This window comes from Heterodontus francisci, chromosome 9 (genome assembly GCF_036365525.1).
Source record: "Heterodontus francisci isolate sHetFra1 chromosome 9, sHetFra1.hap1, whole genome shotgun sequence".
In the NCBI taxonomy this organism is placed as follows: Eukaryota; Metazoa; Chordata; class Chondrichthyes; order Heterodontiformes; family Heterodontidae; genus Heterodontus; species Heterodontus francisci.
Window position 1 is genome coordinate 9639586 of NC_090379.1, and position 14521 is coordinate 9654106.

The following is a 14521-nucleotide window of genomic DNA, read 5'->3' on the forward strand; positions in this document are numbered from 1 at the left end:
ATGCAAGTCTTTCTTTTTCTTTTCTCTTCTTCAGGGATATTTTATGTTCACCTGAGAGGGAAAATGGGCCACAGTTTAATGTCTCATCCAAAAGCTGGCACCTCCAACACCGTGCTCAAGTGAGACTTGAACCTCCAGCCTTCTGAGGTAAGAGTGCAACCATTGAGTCAGGGCTGACATGTAGTTCTGTGGGGGTGCTGGCCTTGATTATGTGCTCAAGTCTCTGGAATGGTTCTAAGCAATAATAGACTGCTTGAGTGGCACAGGCATCAACTTAAACACCACCTGCTTTGCATCCTTTTAGCCACTGCTTGCACATCCATTGCCTGACACATTCTGACACACACTACAGCCAGAACTCACTAATGTGCCTAATGAGTTCTTTGATCACTTCGCACTCCTGTGGCCAGCAGGGCAGTTGGCCATTCTGTTTGGTGGAAAGGCCATATAGGTCCGAAGGCTCACGCAAACGATGGACAAACCCTCCAAAGCTATCCTCAATCACGATCTGCGTCGTACGAGGTAAAAGCAGCTTTTGTTGAAACCCTGTGGGGGAAGGGAGGGAAGGAAGATAAGAGATTTTTGCACTACCAACAAACTTCTTAGTTAAAACATAAATCGACAAGAAAAGACTAATTTATATATTAAGCCTGTCCTGTACAATCCCTTATGCATTGCTACCAGAGCTGTATAAAACGCTGGTTAGGCCACAGCTGGATACTGTGTACAGTTCTGGGCACCACACTATAGGAAGGATGTGATTGAACTGGAGAGGGTGCAGAGGAGATTCAACAGGATGTTGCCTGGCTTGGAGCGTTTCAGCGATGAAGAGCGACTGAAAAGGCTAGGGTTGTTTTCCTTAGGGCAGAGAAGGCTGAGGGGGGACATGCTTGAGATATACAAAATTATGAGGGGCATTGATAGGTTAGATAGAAAGAAACTTTTCCCCTTAGCGGAGGGGTCAATAACCAGGGGGAATAGATTTAAGGTAAGCGGCAGGAGGCTAAGAGGGGATTTGAGGAAAAATCTTTTCACCCAGAGGGTGGTTGGAGTCTGGAACGCACTGCCTGAAGAGGTGGTAGAGGCAGGAACTCTCACAACATTTAAGAAGTATCTAGATGAGCACTTGAAATGCCATAGCATACAAGGCTATGGGCCAAGTGCTGGAAAATGGGATTAGAATAGGGCCTGTTTCTGTGCTGTATGACTCTATGACGCTATGACTAACACAGCCTTGCACTCATGCGGCCATGTCACTCCATCCACTTCCTGGTAGCCAATAACCTCGAGATTTTCATCTGCAATCATCATGGTGCCACACCACTAGTATTTGCAAAACTGAGAGGAGTACTTCCCCTACCTAGCCACAACCATGTAATCTCTTAAGAAAGGAAGTCAAATTGACCTCTACAAGTTCTCAGAGTAGGTTAAGATGAAGAAAGCCCTTAATTCACAGGATTGCCTTCTTCCAGAATAACAGTCCTGCCATTTTGTCTCTTAAATGAGTTGCATCCTGGACTCCACTATCTTTTCTGGTAACCTGCTCCAACTGTTCATCGTTTGCATAAGGAGATACCTCATGACATCTTCTCCTTTATCAAGGCTCCCTGTTCATGCATAAGACTGGACAGTGAGTGTCGGTAGACTAGTGCACCATTAAGAAGGAGCATCACAGCTGAACCTGACTCTGTCCTCAACTGAAATCCACACTCATAATCTTTGAACCAGTGAGGGCTGTGAGAAGGAATTTTCTTGATTTCTCCCCTCCCTGGACATGTGATTGAGTGAGGGCAACTGTAGCCCCTCCATTCCTTGAGGAGGGAAGAGAATTGGAAATAAGGTAAACAGGGAAACCGTTTTAAACTCAATTATTAGTGTATCTGAGTCACCTTAGCTGTCCTGTTTTTGGCTCTATTTTGTCTTGATTAGAGCTAGCATGAGAACAAGCATCTTGTGCATAGTGCCTCCTGCTGGTACATTGAAGAGACCACCAAACAGATATTTGGCTGAGACAGGAGTTGAGAGATAGTGGATTCACCAGATAGATGGTCCTATACATCTTTATGAAGTTGCTCATATGAACATACGAATTAGGAGCAAGTATAGGCCATTCAGCCTTTCAAGCCTATTCTGCCATTTGATAAGATCATGGCTGATCTGATTGTAGCCTCAACTCTTCTTTCCTGTCTGCCTGCTATAACCTTTGACTCCCTTTCAATCAAGAATCTATCCAACTCAGCCTTAAAAATATTTAATGACTCTGCTTCCATTGCTTTCTGGGGTAGAGAATTCCAAAGACTAACAACACTCTGAGAGAAAAAAATTCTCCTCATCTCCATCTTAAATGGGAGATCCCTAATTTTTAGACTGTGTCGCCTAGTTCTGGTCACTTCCATATAGGGAAACATCCTTTCAGCATCCACCCTGTCAACTCCCTTCAGGATCTTACGTATTTGAATAAGATCACCTCTCATTCTGTAGAGTTCTGCAATCACCCTCCATTTAAATAATATACTGATTTTCTATTTTCCCTGTCAAAGTGGACAAGTTCACATTTTCTCACATTATATTCCATCTGTCAAATTTTTGCCCAATCACTTAACCTATTTATAGCCCTTTGCGGACTCTTTATGTCCTCTTCACAACTTACTCTCCTACCTATCTTTGTGTCATCAGCAAACTTAGCATCCATACATTAGGACCCTTCATCCAAGTCATTGTTGCAGACTGTAAATAGTTGAGGCCCCAGCACTGGCCTCAGCAGTGACACGCCACTAGTTATAGCTGCCAACCCGAAAATGACCCATTTATGCCTACTCTGTTTCCTATTAGCTAAGTAATCCTCTATCCATGCTAATATATTACCCCCTACACCATGAGCTCTTATTTTGTATAGTAACCATTGATGTGGCACCTTATCAAATGCTTTTTGGAAATCCAGGTACACCACATCTCCAGGTTCCCCTTTATCCACCTGGCTTGTTATTTCCTCAAAGAACTGTAATAAATTAGACAAACACAATTTTCCTTTCACAAAACCATGTTGACTCTGCTTGATCACATTAAGAGTTTCTAAATGCCCTGCTATAACCTTCTTAATAATAGATTCTATCATTTTCTCTATGACAGATGTTAGGCTAACTGACCTGTAGTTTCCTGCTTTCTGTCTCCCTCCTTTCTTGAATAGTGGAGTTACATACTTCAGTAACATGAAAACTATGAGCAATTGGCAGCACAGTTGGTGAACTTTGCCTGCTGTAAGTGTGAAGGATGCTCATTACATTTTACGTAGTACTTTGTGTATTCCCAATTCCACATTGCTTCAAGTCTGAGTGAAAGAAAGTAGAGGGGTTGACCCTCTGAGACTAACTGGACTTTTCTTTTTAATTAGCAATAGATCTCCTGTGGTATTGCTCATCATCAATCAGAGGATACACTATTTTATAAAGGTAGGAGTGTTATCAATATGAGTGTCATTACAAGCAGTGTTACAGCCAGTGAATGTGAAGGAGACAGTGTGACGAGGAAAATTACAGGAAGAAAATGTGATAAAATGTGATGAAGAAAGTGTTACAAGAAGTAAATGTGACAAGGAAAGTGTGAAGTGTGACAAAGAAGTGTTACAGGAAGTAAGTATGGTCAATATGCAAGACTTTTCATGTAAATTGAGAAACCAGGTGAAGGGTCAGCTTTCACACCAAGGAAATCACACGAAAGCTTGGGCCAGCTGCAGCAAAGGCTAAATGGGGAAAGACCACTGTGTAAGGTCCCCCCACCAAGCTGAACTGAGGGGCTGGATCCATGGGAAACCCCTCGAACTGTATCGGGAAAATTTTCATTTGCTGTAAAATGTAAAAATGTATCTGGCACGACAAATGTGAAATGGAAGGGTTGTGAGGCAACTCATGATTGTCTTGAAGCAAACGGACCTCCTTTGCACTGTTTGTAATTTTTGACTTGATGCTGTTTGAAACTGTTTGGTAATGTATTTTTTACAAATTTTTATGAATAAAATATATTTTGGAAATAAAAAAACCCAAGGAAATCACAGATTCAGAATCACAGAATTGTTACAGTGCAGAAGGAGGCCATTTGGCCCATCGTGTCTGCGTCAACTGTTCGAAAGAGCAATTCACTCAGTTCCATTCCCCCGCCTTCTCCTCGTAACCCTGCACATTCTTCCTTTTCTTATAACAGTCTAATTCCATGATGAATGCTTCAATTAAATCTGCCCCACCACACTCTCAGGCAGCGCATTCCAGACCTGAAACACTCGTTGCGTCAAAAAGTTTTTCCTCATGTCACTTTTGCTTCTCTTACCAAATACTTTAAATCTGTGCCATCTCATCCTTGATCCTTTGACAAGTGGGAACAGTTTCTACCTACACTGTCCAGACTCCTTATGATTTTGAACACCTCTTTCAAATCACCTCTCATACTTTCCTTCAAGGAAAACAGTCCTAATGACTGAAGGTCCTCATCCCTGGAACCATTCTCATGAATCTCTTCTGTACTCTCTCCAATGTCGTCACGTTTTTCCTAAAATGCGGCGCCAAGAACGGGACGCAATACTCCAGCTGAGACCGAACTAGTGTCTTATACATGTTGCCCATCCCTAATTGCCCTTGAGAAGATGGTGGTGACCTGCCTTCTTGAACTTCTGCAGTCCATGTGAGGTAGGTACACCCAATATGCTGTTTAGGAAGGGAGTTCCAGGAATTTGACCCAGCAACAGTGAAGGAATGGCAATATAATTCCAAGTCAGGATGGTGTGTGGCTTGGAGGGGAGCTTGCAGGTGGTGGTGTTTCCATGCATTTGCTGCCCCTGTCCTTCTAGGTGATAGAGATCATGGGTTTGGAAGGTGCTGTCTAAGGAGCCTTGGTGTACTGCTGCAGTGCATCTTGTAGATGGTACACACTGCTGCACTGTGCATCGGTGGTGGAGGGAGTGAATGTTTGTGGATGGGTGCCAATCAAGCGGGCTGCTTTGTCCTTGATGGTGTCAAGCTTCTAGAACATTGTTGGAGGTGCACCCATCCAGGCAAGTGGAGAGTATTCCATCACATTCCTGACTTGTGCCTTGTAGATGGTGGACAGGTTTTGGGGAGTCAGGAGGTGAGTTACTCATCACAGGATTCCTAGCCTCTGACCTGCTCTTGTAGCCACGGTATTTATATGGTTACACCAGTTCAGTTTCTGGTCAATGGTAACCCCCAGGATGTTAATAGTGGGGGATTCAGCGATCATAATGCCATTGAATGTCAAGGGGAGATGGTTAGATTCTCTCTTGTTGGAGATGGTCATTGCCTGGCACTTGTGTGGCACGAATGTTACTTGCCACTTCTCAGCCCAAGCCTGGATATTATCAAGGTTTCTTGATAATATGTTATAAATGCACCACCATGCATTTCTACATGGACTGCTTCAGTCTCTGAGGAGTCGTGAATGGTGCTGGACATTATGAAATCATTAGCAAACATCCCCACTTCTGACATTATTGAAGAAAGGTCATTCATTGATGAAGCAGCTGAAGATGGTTGGGCCTAGGACACTACCCTGAGGAACCTCTGCAGTGATGTCCAGGAGCTCAGATGATTGACCTCCAACAACCACAACCATCTTCCTTTACGCTAGGTATGACTTCAACCAGCCAAGATTTTTCCCCCTGATTCCCATTGACTTCAGTTTTGCTAGGGCTCCTTGATGCCATACACAGTCAAATGCCGCCTTGATGTCAAGGATAATCATTCTCACCTCACCTCTTGAGTTCAGCTGTTTTGTCCATGCTTGGCTGTAATGAGGTCAGAAGCTGAGCGGCCCTGGTGAAACCCAAACTGAGCATCACTGAGCAGGTTATTGCAAATCAAGTGCCGCTTGATAGCACTGTCGACGGCACCTTCCATCACTTTACTGATGATTGAGAGTAGACTGATGGGGTGGTAATTGGCTTGTTTGGACTTGCCCTGCTTTTTGTGTAAAGGACATACCTGGGCAATTTTCCATATTGCTGGGTAGATGCCAGTGTTGTAGCTGTGGCTAGGGGCACGACAAGTTCTGGAGCACAGGTCTTCAGGAATCTATTGTAGGAATGTTGTCAGGGTCCATAGCCTTTGCAATATCCAGTGCCTTCAGTTGTTTTTTGATATCACGTGGAGTGAATCAAATCAGCTGAAGACGGGCATCTGTGATGCTGGGTACTTCAAGAGAAGGCTGAGATGGATCATCAACTCGGCACTTCTGACTGAAGATTGTTGCAAATGCTTTAGCCTTATCTGTTGCACTGATGTGCTGGGCTCCCCAATCATTGAGAATGGGAATATTTGCGGAGCCACCTCCTCCCGTTAGTTAATTGCCCACCACCATTCATGACTGGATGTGGCAGGACTGCAGAGTTGGTTATGGAATCGCTTAGCTCCGTCTATCACATGCTGCTTACACTGTTTGGCACGCAAGTAGTCCTGGATTGTAGCTTCACCAGGTTGACACCTCATTTTGAGGTATGCCCTCCTTCATTCTTCATTGAACTAGGGTTGGTCTCCTGGCTTGATGGTAATGGTAGAATGGGGGATATGATGGTCCATGAGGTTACAGATTGTGGTTGAGTACAATTCTGTTGCTGCTGATGGCCCACAGCGCTGCATGGATGCCCAGTTTTGCATTGCTAGATCTGTTCAAAATCTATCCCAATAAAAATCTAAAAATCTCGATTTTTAAGTCCTGTCAAACGGAAAAAAGTAAAGGTTGAGTCTATGATTGAGTTGAATGAACATGGTCCGTGGAAGGAATTGGTTTGATGAGCCAAATGGCTTTGCCTTGCTCAATGCACGAATGTTCCAAGTACCATTAACACAAGGAACATTCTAAGAGTCTCCATCTATATCAAATATATTGAAACATTCCAAGTGCTCCCTAGTATCAAACACTAAGACGAGGCAACAGTACCTCCTACATAAAACATATAGAACATTTCAAGTGCCCCTCCATATAAAACATATAGAACATTTCATGCACCCCTATAAAATAATGGAACATTCTGTGCACCCCCCACCCCCCCTTCCTTCCCTTCCTCCCTCCTCCTCCTCCTCCTCCTCCACGACGCTCCGTATAAAACACTTAGAATGTTCTGAATTTCTTTATTGAATGCATGGAGTGTTTAAGTGCTTGTTAATAATATGTCATGACTACCATCCACGCTTGTGCATAAATTATAACACTCTAACAAATGGTCATAGAGTAGAAGAGGGAAATGGAACAGTTAGGTTACTAACCTGTAAAGACCTGCGGAAAATTATTTCTCATAAATCGGACATATACATCTTCAGCCTGTCATGAGAGAAACACCATTACTTTTCACAATATTGTATGGTCAATATTTGTGTTTATCAAGCTGAAAGAGTTGAGAATAGGAGATTGGAATCAAACTCATTAAAGGTATTCCCAGGTCAGTACAGCTTGGGTTAGATATAGAGTAAAGCTCCCATTAAACTGTCCCAACAACCACTGCTGGAGGAGGTACAACACGGATTAGATACAGAGTAAACCTCCCTCTACACTGTCCCATCAAACACGCCCAAGTCAGGTACAGCACTGATTAAATACAAAGTAAAATTTCCTCTACACTGTCCCAACAAACACTCCCAGGGTGGATTCAGAACGGTTAGGTACAGAGTAAAGCTGCCTTTACACTGTCCTGACAAATACTCCTAAAGCAGGTACAGCATGGATTAGATGCAGAGTAAAGCTCCTTCTACACTTTCCCATCAAACACTCCCAAGACATACAATAAAAGCAAAATACTGCGGATGCTGGAAATCTGAAATAAAATCAAGAAATGCTGGAACCACTCAGCAGGTCTGGCAGCATCTGTGGAAAGAGAAGCAGAGTTAACGTTTCGGGTCAGTGACCCTTCTTCGGAACTGAAAAATATTAGAAATGTCACAGGTTATAAGCAAGTGAGGTGAGGGTGGGGCAAGAGATAACAAAGGAGAAGGTATAGATTGGACAAGGTCAGAAAGCTGACCAAAAGGTCATGGAGCAAAGGCAAACAATATATTAATGGTGTGTTGAAAGACAAAGCATTAGTACAGATAAGGTGTTAACGGACTGAATATTGAACAGCAGCAAGTGCAAACATTGCACTTGCTGCTGTTCAATATTCAGTCCATTAACACCTTATCTGTACTAATGCTTTGTCTTTCAACACACCATTAACATATTGTTTGCCTTTGCTCCATGACCTTTTGGTCAGCTATGTGGCCTTGTCCAATCTATACCTGCTCCTTTGTTATTTCTTTTCCCACCCCCACCTCACTTGCTTATATCCTGTGACATTTGTTAATGGATGTTGCTTGCAGCAGTGTCCGGGAGATTAATCTTTCATTCCTGGAGATTCCATGGCAATCTTGGAAGGTTGGTACATTGTCCTGTCTCCACTTTCATTCAGCTCAGGGTGAGTTCCATGTTAACTGAGTCTGAGGCAGTTTCAAGCCATTTCCTAGTTTGACCACAATACAAACTATTCCAATTTGTACTGAATTTGTACTCTCACTCAGAGTGGCCACTGGATATTGTGAAATAAAGAGGAAGATTAGACTGACACACTAGAGAGTGCTGGTAGAACATAAGAATATTAAAAAATAAGAGCATGGGTAGGCCCTTTGGCCCTTTGAGCCTACTCCGCTATTCAATAAGATCATGATTGATCTTTTACCACAACTCCATCTCCCTGAACTATGCCCATATCCCTTGATTCTCTTGGTATCCAAAAATCTATCAATCTTTGTCTTGAATAAACTCAACGACTGTATCCACAACTCTCTGAGGCAGAGAATTCCAAAGATTCACAACTCTTTGAGTAAAGAAATCTCTCCTCATCTCAGCCTTAAATGGCTGACCCCTTATTCTAAGACTGGGACCCTTAGTTCTGGACTCTCCAGCAAGGAGAAATATTATCCAGCATCTACCCTGTCAAGCCCCTTAAGAATTTTATATGTTTCAATGAGATCGCCTGTCATTATTCTAAACTCCAGAGAATATAGGCCCAGTCATTCAGTCTCTCCTCATCGGACAATCCCATCATCCCTGGAATCAGTCTAATAAACCTTAGTTGCATTTTCTCGAAGGCAAGTATATCCTTTCTTAGGTAAAGAAACCAGAGTGTACACAGTACCCTAGGTCTGATCTCAGCATTGCCCTATACAATTGTGGAGGGTGAAGTTGCAACAGGTTGTTGAGACTGACAAGTGTACCTGATCTGGGTGTGTTGGACAACACTAGTTGTCTGAATGTAAAGGGTTTAATTCCTTGGCACTATTGTTATTGAGCTCTTTTTAAGTTTTGTTTTATGCTTACCAAGGCAAGGGATGTTACTGCTATGAAATGAAACAATTTTCCTATTTCAGGCAACCGCTAGAAGGGGCAGGCAGATGGGTGACCGCTGAAAGGGGCAGGCAGTCAGTGCAGGAATCCCCTGTGGCTATCCCCCTCTCTAACAAGTATACCGTTTTGGATACTGTTGCAGGGGATGGCCTATCAGGGGAAAACAGCAGCAGCCAGAGCAGTGGCACCACGGCTGGCACTGTTATTCAGCAGGGAGGGACAAAGCGCAGAAGAGCAATAGTTATAGGGGCCTCTATAGTCAGGGGCACAGATAGGCTCTTCTGTGGACGTGAAAGAGACTCCAGGAAGGTATGTTGCCTCCCTGGTGCCAGGGTCAAGGATGTCTCTGAACGGAAAGAGGGCATTCTGAAGGGGGAGGGTGAACAGCCAGGTGTTGTGGTACACATCGGCACCAATGACATAGGCAGGAAGAGTGATGAGGTCCTGCAGGGGGAGTTTAGGGAGTTAGGTAGTAAGTTAAAAAACAGGACCTCTAGGGTTGTAATCTCTGGATTACTCCCTGTGCCACGTGCCAGTGAGGCTAGAAATAGGAAGATAGTGCAGCTAAACACGTGGCTGAGCAGCTGGTGTAGAAGGGAGGGTTTCAGATATCTGGACCATTGGGCTCTCTTCAGGGACAGATGGGACCTGTACAAGAAGGACGGGTTGCATCTAAACTGGAAGGGCACTAATATCCTGGCTGCAAGGTTTGCTAGCGTCACTCGGGAGGATTTAAACTAGTGTGGCAGGGGGGTGGGAACCAGAGCAGTAGGACAGCTAGTGAAGTAAATGAGGAGGACATAGTAAGTAAGGCCAGTAGGACTAAGAGGAAGAGCAGGCAGGGAGATGTTGCTGAGCACAGCGGGACTGGTGGTCTGAAGTGCATTTGTTTCAACGCGAGAAGTATAACAGGTGAGGCAGATGAACTTGGAGCTTGGATTAGTACTTGGAAATATGATGTTGTTGCTATTACAGAGACTTGGTTGAGGGAAGGGCAGGATTGGCAGCTAAATGTTCCAGGCTTTAGAAGCTTCCGGCGGGATAGAGGGGGATGTAAAAGGGATGGAGGAGTTGCATTACTGGTTAAGGAGAATATCACAGCTGTACTGCGGGAGGACACCTCAGAGAGGTCATGCAGCGAGGCAATATGGGTGGAGCTCAGGAATAGGAAGGGTGCAGTCATGATGTTGGGGGTTTACTACAGGCCTCCCAACAGCCAGCGGGAGGTGGAGGAGCAGATATGTAGACAGATTTTGGAAAGATGTAAAGGTAACAGGGTTGTAGTGGTGGGTGATTTTAACTTCCCCAATATTGACTGGGACTCACTTAGTGCTAGGGGCTTGGATGGGGCAGAATTTGTAAGGAGCATCGAGGAGGGCTTCTTAAAACAGTATGTAGATAGTCCAACTAGGGATGGGGCCATTCTGGACCTGGTATTGGGGAATGAGCCCGGCCAGGTGGTCGAAGTTTCAGTGGGGGAGCATTTCGGGAGCAGTGACCATAATTCCATAAGTTTTAAGGTACTTGTGGATAAGGATAAGAGTAGTCCTCGGGTGAAGGTGCTAAATTGGGGGAAGGCTAATTATAACAATATTAGGCAGGAACTGAAGAATTTAGATTGGGGGCGCCTGTTTGAGGGTAAATCAACATCTGACATGTGGGAGTCTTTCAAACGTCAGCTGATTAGAATCCAGGACCAGCATGTTCCTGTGAGGAAGAAAGCCAAGTTTGGCAAGTTTCGGGAAGCTTGGATAACACGAGATATTGTGAGCCTAGTCAAAAAGAAAAAGGAAGCATTTGTAAGGGCTGGAAGGCTAGGAACAGATGAAGCACTTGAGGAATATAAAGACAGTAGGAAGGAACTTAAGCAAGGTGTTAGGAGGGCTAAAAGGGGTCATGAAAAGTCATTGGCAAACAGGATTAAGGAGAATCCCAAGGCTTTTTATACATATATAAAGAGCAAGAGGGTAACCAGGGAAAGGGTTGGCCCACTCAAGGACAGAGATGGGAATCTATGCGTGGAGTCAGAGGAAATGGGTGAGGTGCTAAATGAGTACTTTGCATCAGTATTCACCAAGGAGAAGGACTTGGTAGATGATGAGCCTAGGGAAGGGAGTGCAGATAGTCCCAGTCATCTCATTATCAAAAAGGAGGAGGTGTTGGGTGTCTTGCAAAGCATTAAGGTAGATAAGTCCCCAGGGCCTGATGGGATCAACCCTAGAATACTGAGGGAGGCAAGGGAAGAAATTGCTGGGGCCTTGACAGAAATCTTTGCATCCTCATAGGCTACAGGTGAGGTCCCAGAGGACTGGAGAATAGCCAATGTTGTTCCTTTGTTTAAAAAGGGTGGGAAGGATAATCCAGGAAATTATAGGCCGGTGAGCTTTACGTCAGTGGTAGGGAAACTATTAGAGAGGATTCTTCGGGACAGGATTTACTCCCATTTGGAAACAAACAAACTTATTAGCGAGAGACAGCATGGTTTTGTGAAGGGGAGGTCGTGTCTTACTAATTTGATTGAGTTTTTTGAGGAAGTGACGAAGATGATTGATGAGGGAAGGGCGGTGGATGTTGTCTACATGGACTTTAGAAAAGCCTTTGACAAGGTCCCGCATGGCAGACTGGTGCAAAATGTGAAGTCACACGGGATCAGAGGTGAGCTGGCAAGATGGATACAGAACTGACTCAGTCACAGAAGACCGAGGGTAACAGTGGATGGGTATTTTTCTGAATGGAGGGATGTGACTAGTGGTGTTCCGCAGGGATCAGTGCTGGGACCTTTGCTCTTTGTAGTATATATAAATGATTTGGAGGAAAATGTAGCTGGTCTGATTAGTAAGTTTGCGGACAACACAAAGGTTGGTGGAGTTGCGGATAATGATGAGGATTGTCAGAGGATACAGCAGGATATAGATCGGTTGGAGACTTGGGTGGAGAAATGGCAGATGGAGTTTAATTCGGACAAATGTGAGGTAATGCATTTTGGAAGGTCTAATGCAGGTGGGAGGTGTACAGTAAATGGCAGAACCCTTCGGAGTATTGACAGACAGAGTGATCTGGGCGTACAGGTCCACAGGTCACTGAAAGTGGCAACGCAGGTGGATAAGGTAGTCAAGAAGGCATACGGCATGCTTGCCTTCATCGGTTGGGGCATAGAGTATAAAAATTGGCAAGTCATGTTGCAGCTGTACAGAACCTTAGTTAGGCCACACTTAGAATATTGCGTGCAATTCTGGTCGCCACACTACCAGAAGGACGTGGAGGCTTTGGAGAGGGTACAGAGGAGGTTTACCAGGATGTTGCCTGGTCTGGAGGGCATTAGCTATGAGGAGAGGTTGGAAAAACTCGGATTGTTTTCACTGGAACGACGGAGGTGGAGGGGCGACATGATAGAGGTTTACAAAGTTATGAGCGGCATGGACAGAGTGGATAGTCAGAAGCTTTTTCCCAGGGTGGAAGAGTCAGTTACTAGGGGACATAGGTTTAAGGTGCGAGGGGCAAAGTTTAGAGGGGATGTGCGAGGCAGGTTTTTTACACAGAGGGTGGTGAGTGCCTGGAACTTGCTGCCAGGGGAGGTGGTGGAAGCAGATACGATAGCGATGTTTAAGAGACATCTTGACAAATATATAAATAGGAAGGGAATGGAGGGATATGGGCCCCGGAAGTGCAGAAGGTGTTAGTTTCGGCAGGCATCAAGATCGGCGCAGGCTTGGAGGGCCGAATGGCCTGTTCCTGTGCTGTACTGTTCTTTGTTCTTTGTTCACTGTCAGCATCAAATACCTCCAGGTCAGATTGAATACAGGGTAAAACTCCTTTCAGCTTGTCGAGCGTATTTTGCTATTCAATCAGATCACAGCTGATCTGTACCTCAATTCCATTTCCCCACCTTGCTCTACATCCCTTGATACCATAGCCCAACAAAAATTATTGATCTCAGTCTTGAAAATTTCAATTGACCCTCAGCATCCACAGCCTTCCACATGTGGAGAATTCCACATTTCTGCAACCAAATTTCTGAAAAAAATCCTTCCTAAATGACCTGGCTCTAATCTTCAGATTGAGCACCCTTATTCTGGATTCGACCAATCAAATTCCTCTATCATTTAAAAGCTCAGTTAGATCATCCTGCAATCTTCTAATTGCAAGGGAATACAATCCCTTTATGTAACTTGTCCTCAGAATTGAGCCCTTTAAGACCTGGTATCATTCCTTCCATCACCTTCCTGAGGTTCAGTGCCCAAAACTGAACACAATACTCCAGATGGGGTCTGACCAAGCTCTGTAAAACTGAAGCATCACTTCCTCCCCTTTAATATTCCAACCCCCTTGAGATAAAGGCTAACAGTTCATTCTTGATTCCTACGTCAACAAAGTGATTCAGCCCCAAGCTTAGACGTGCCCCTCAACTATGCCTGTGTAACATTTTTCCAATTCTCACACAAACAATTGTGTTGTCTCAATTTTGTACTAATTTAATAACAAACTCTGCTGTGGATTATTCTGTAGTAGTGCCCTATTAGGTTTCATTAGTTTGGTGGTGTCCTGGCCAATATTTATCCCTCAACCCACATCACAAAACAAAATTATCTGGTCATTATCACATTGTTGTTAGTGTGAGTTGCCGTGTGCAAATTGGCCGACTTGTTTCTTACATTACAACAGTGACTACACTTCAAAAAGTTCTTCATTAGGTGTAAGTTGCTTTGGAACATTCTGAGGTCGTGAAAGACGCTACAGAAATGCAAGTTCTTTCATTTTGATTGCCAAGGAGCAGCATACTCACAAACACAGCATTCTCCATGGCCACATAAGCTGTCCCTATCGCAGCTCCTTTCTGCTTAAAATTTCCTTCTTCTGTTCAGCTGATTGACATGTTGGACAAAAATATTTAAATATAGAAATGACAGATCCATTATCTGCTTGAACATAGCTTTCCAGGATTGACAACTGGTGAGTCAGGCCAGTTGGAGCAAATAAAAGCCACCACAAAACTGTACCCCCATCGATGCATTTTCATTTTTGATTGGCTAACAAAGACTTGCTAATGCAGCTACGATTGAAGTCAGAAGTTTTGTCGTTACCGTAGAGACTGCATCTAACCAATCAGAAAGCGTGTTCATGAATTACAATTCATTCTTACACA

At 44.1% G+C, this 14521-nt stretch overlaps 1 protein-coding gene across 1 annotated transcript in view; it reads right to left on the minus strand.

The window, feature by feature from the left end:
• Window positions 1–14179, minus strand: part of LOC137373305 (cytosolic carboxypeptidase 2-like) — an 83419-nt gene extending 69240 nt beyond the window's left edge. Inside the window, exons 1-3 of the mRNA XM_068038127.1 lie at window positions 14162–14179; window positions 7269–7323; window positions 364–546 (exon numbers count right to left, since the gene is read on the minus strand). Coding sequence (XP_067894228.1) covers window positions 364–546; window positions 7269–7323; window positions 14162–14179 — 256 coding nt within the window. The remainder of the gene's footprint in view (window positions 1–363; window positions 547–7268; window positions 7324–14161) is intronic.
• Between the last annotated feature and the right edge of the window lie 342 nt (window positions 14180–14521).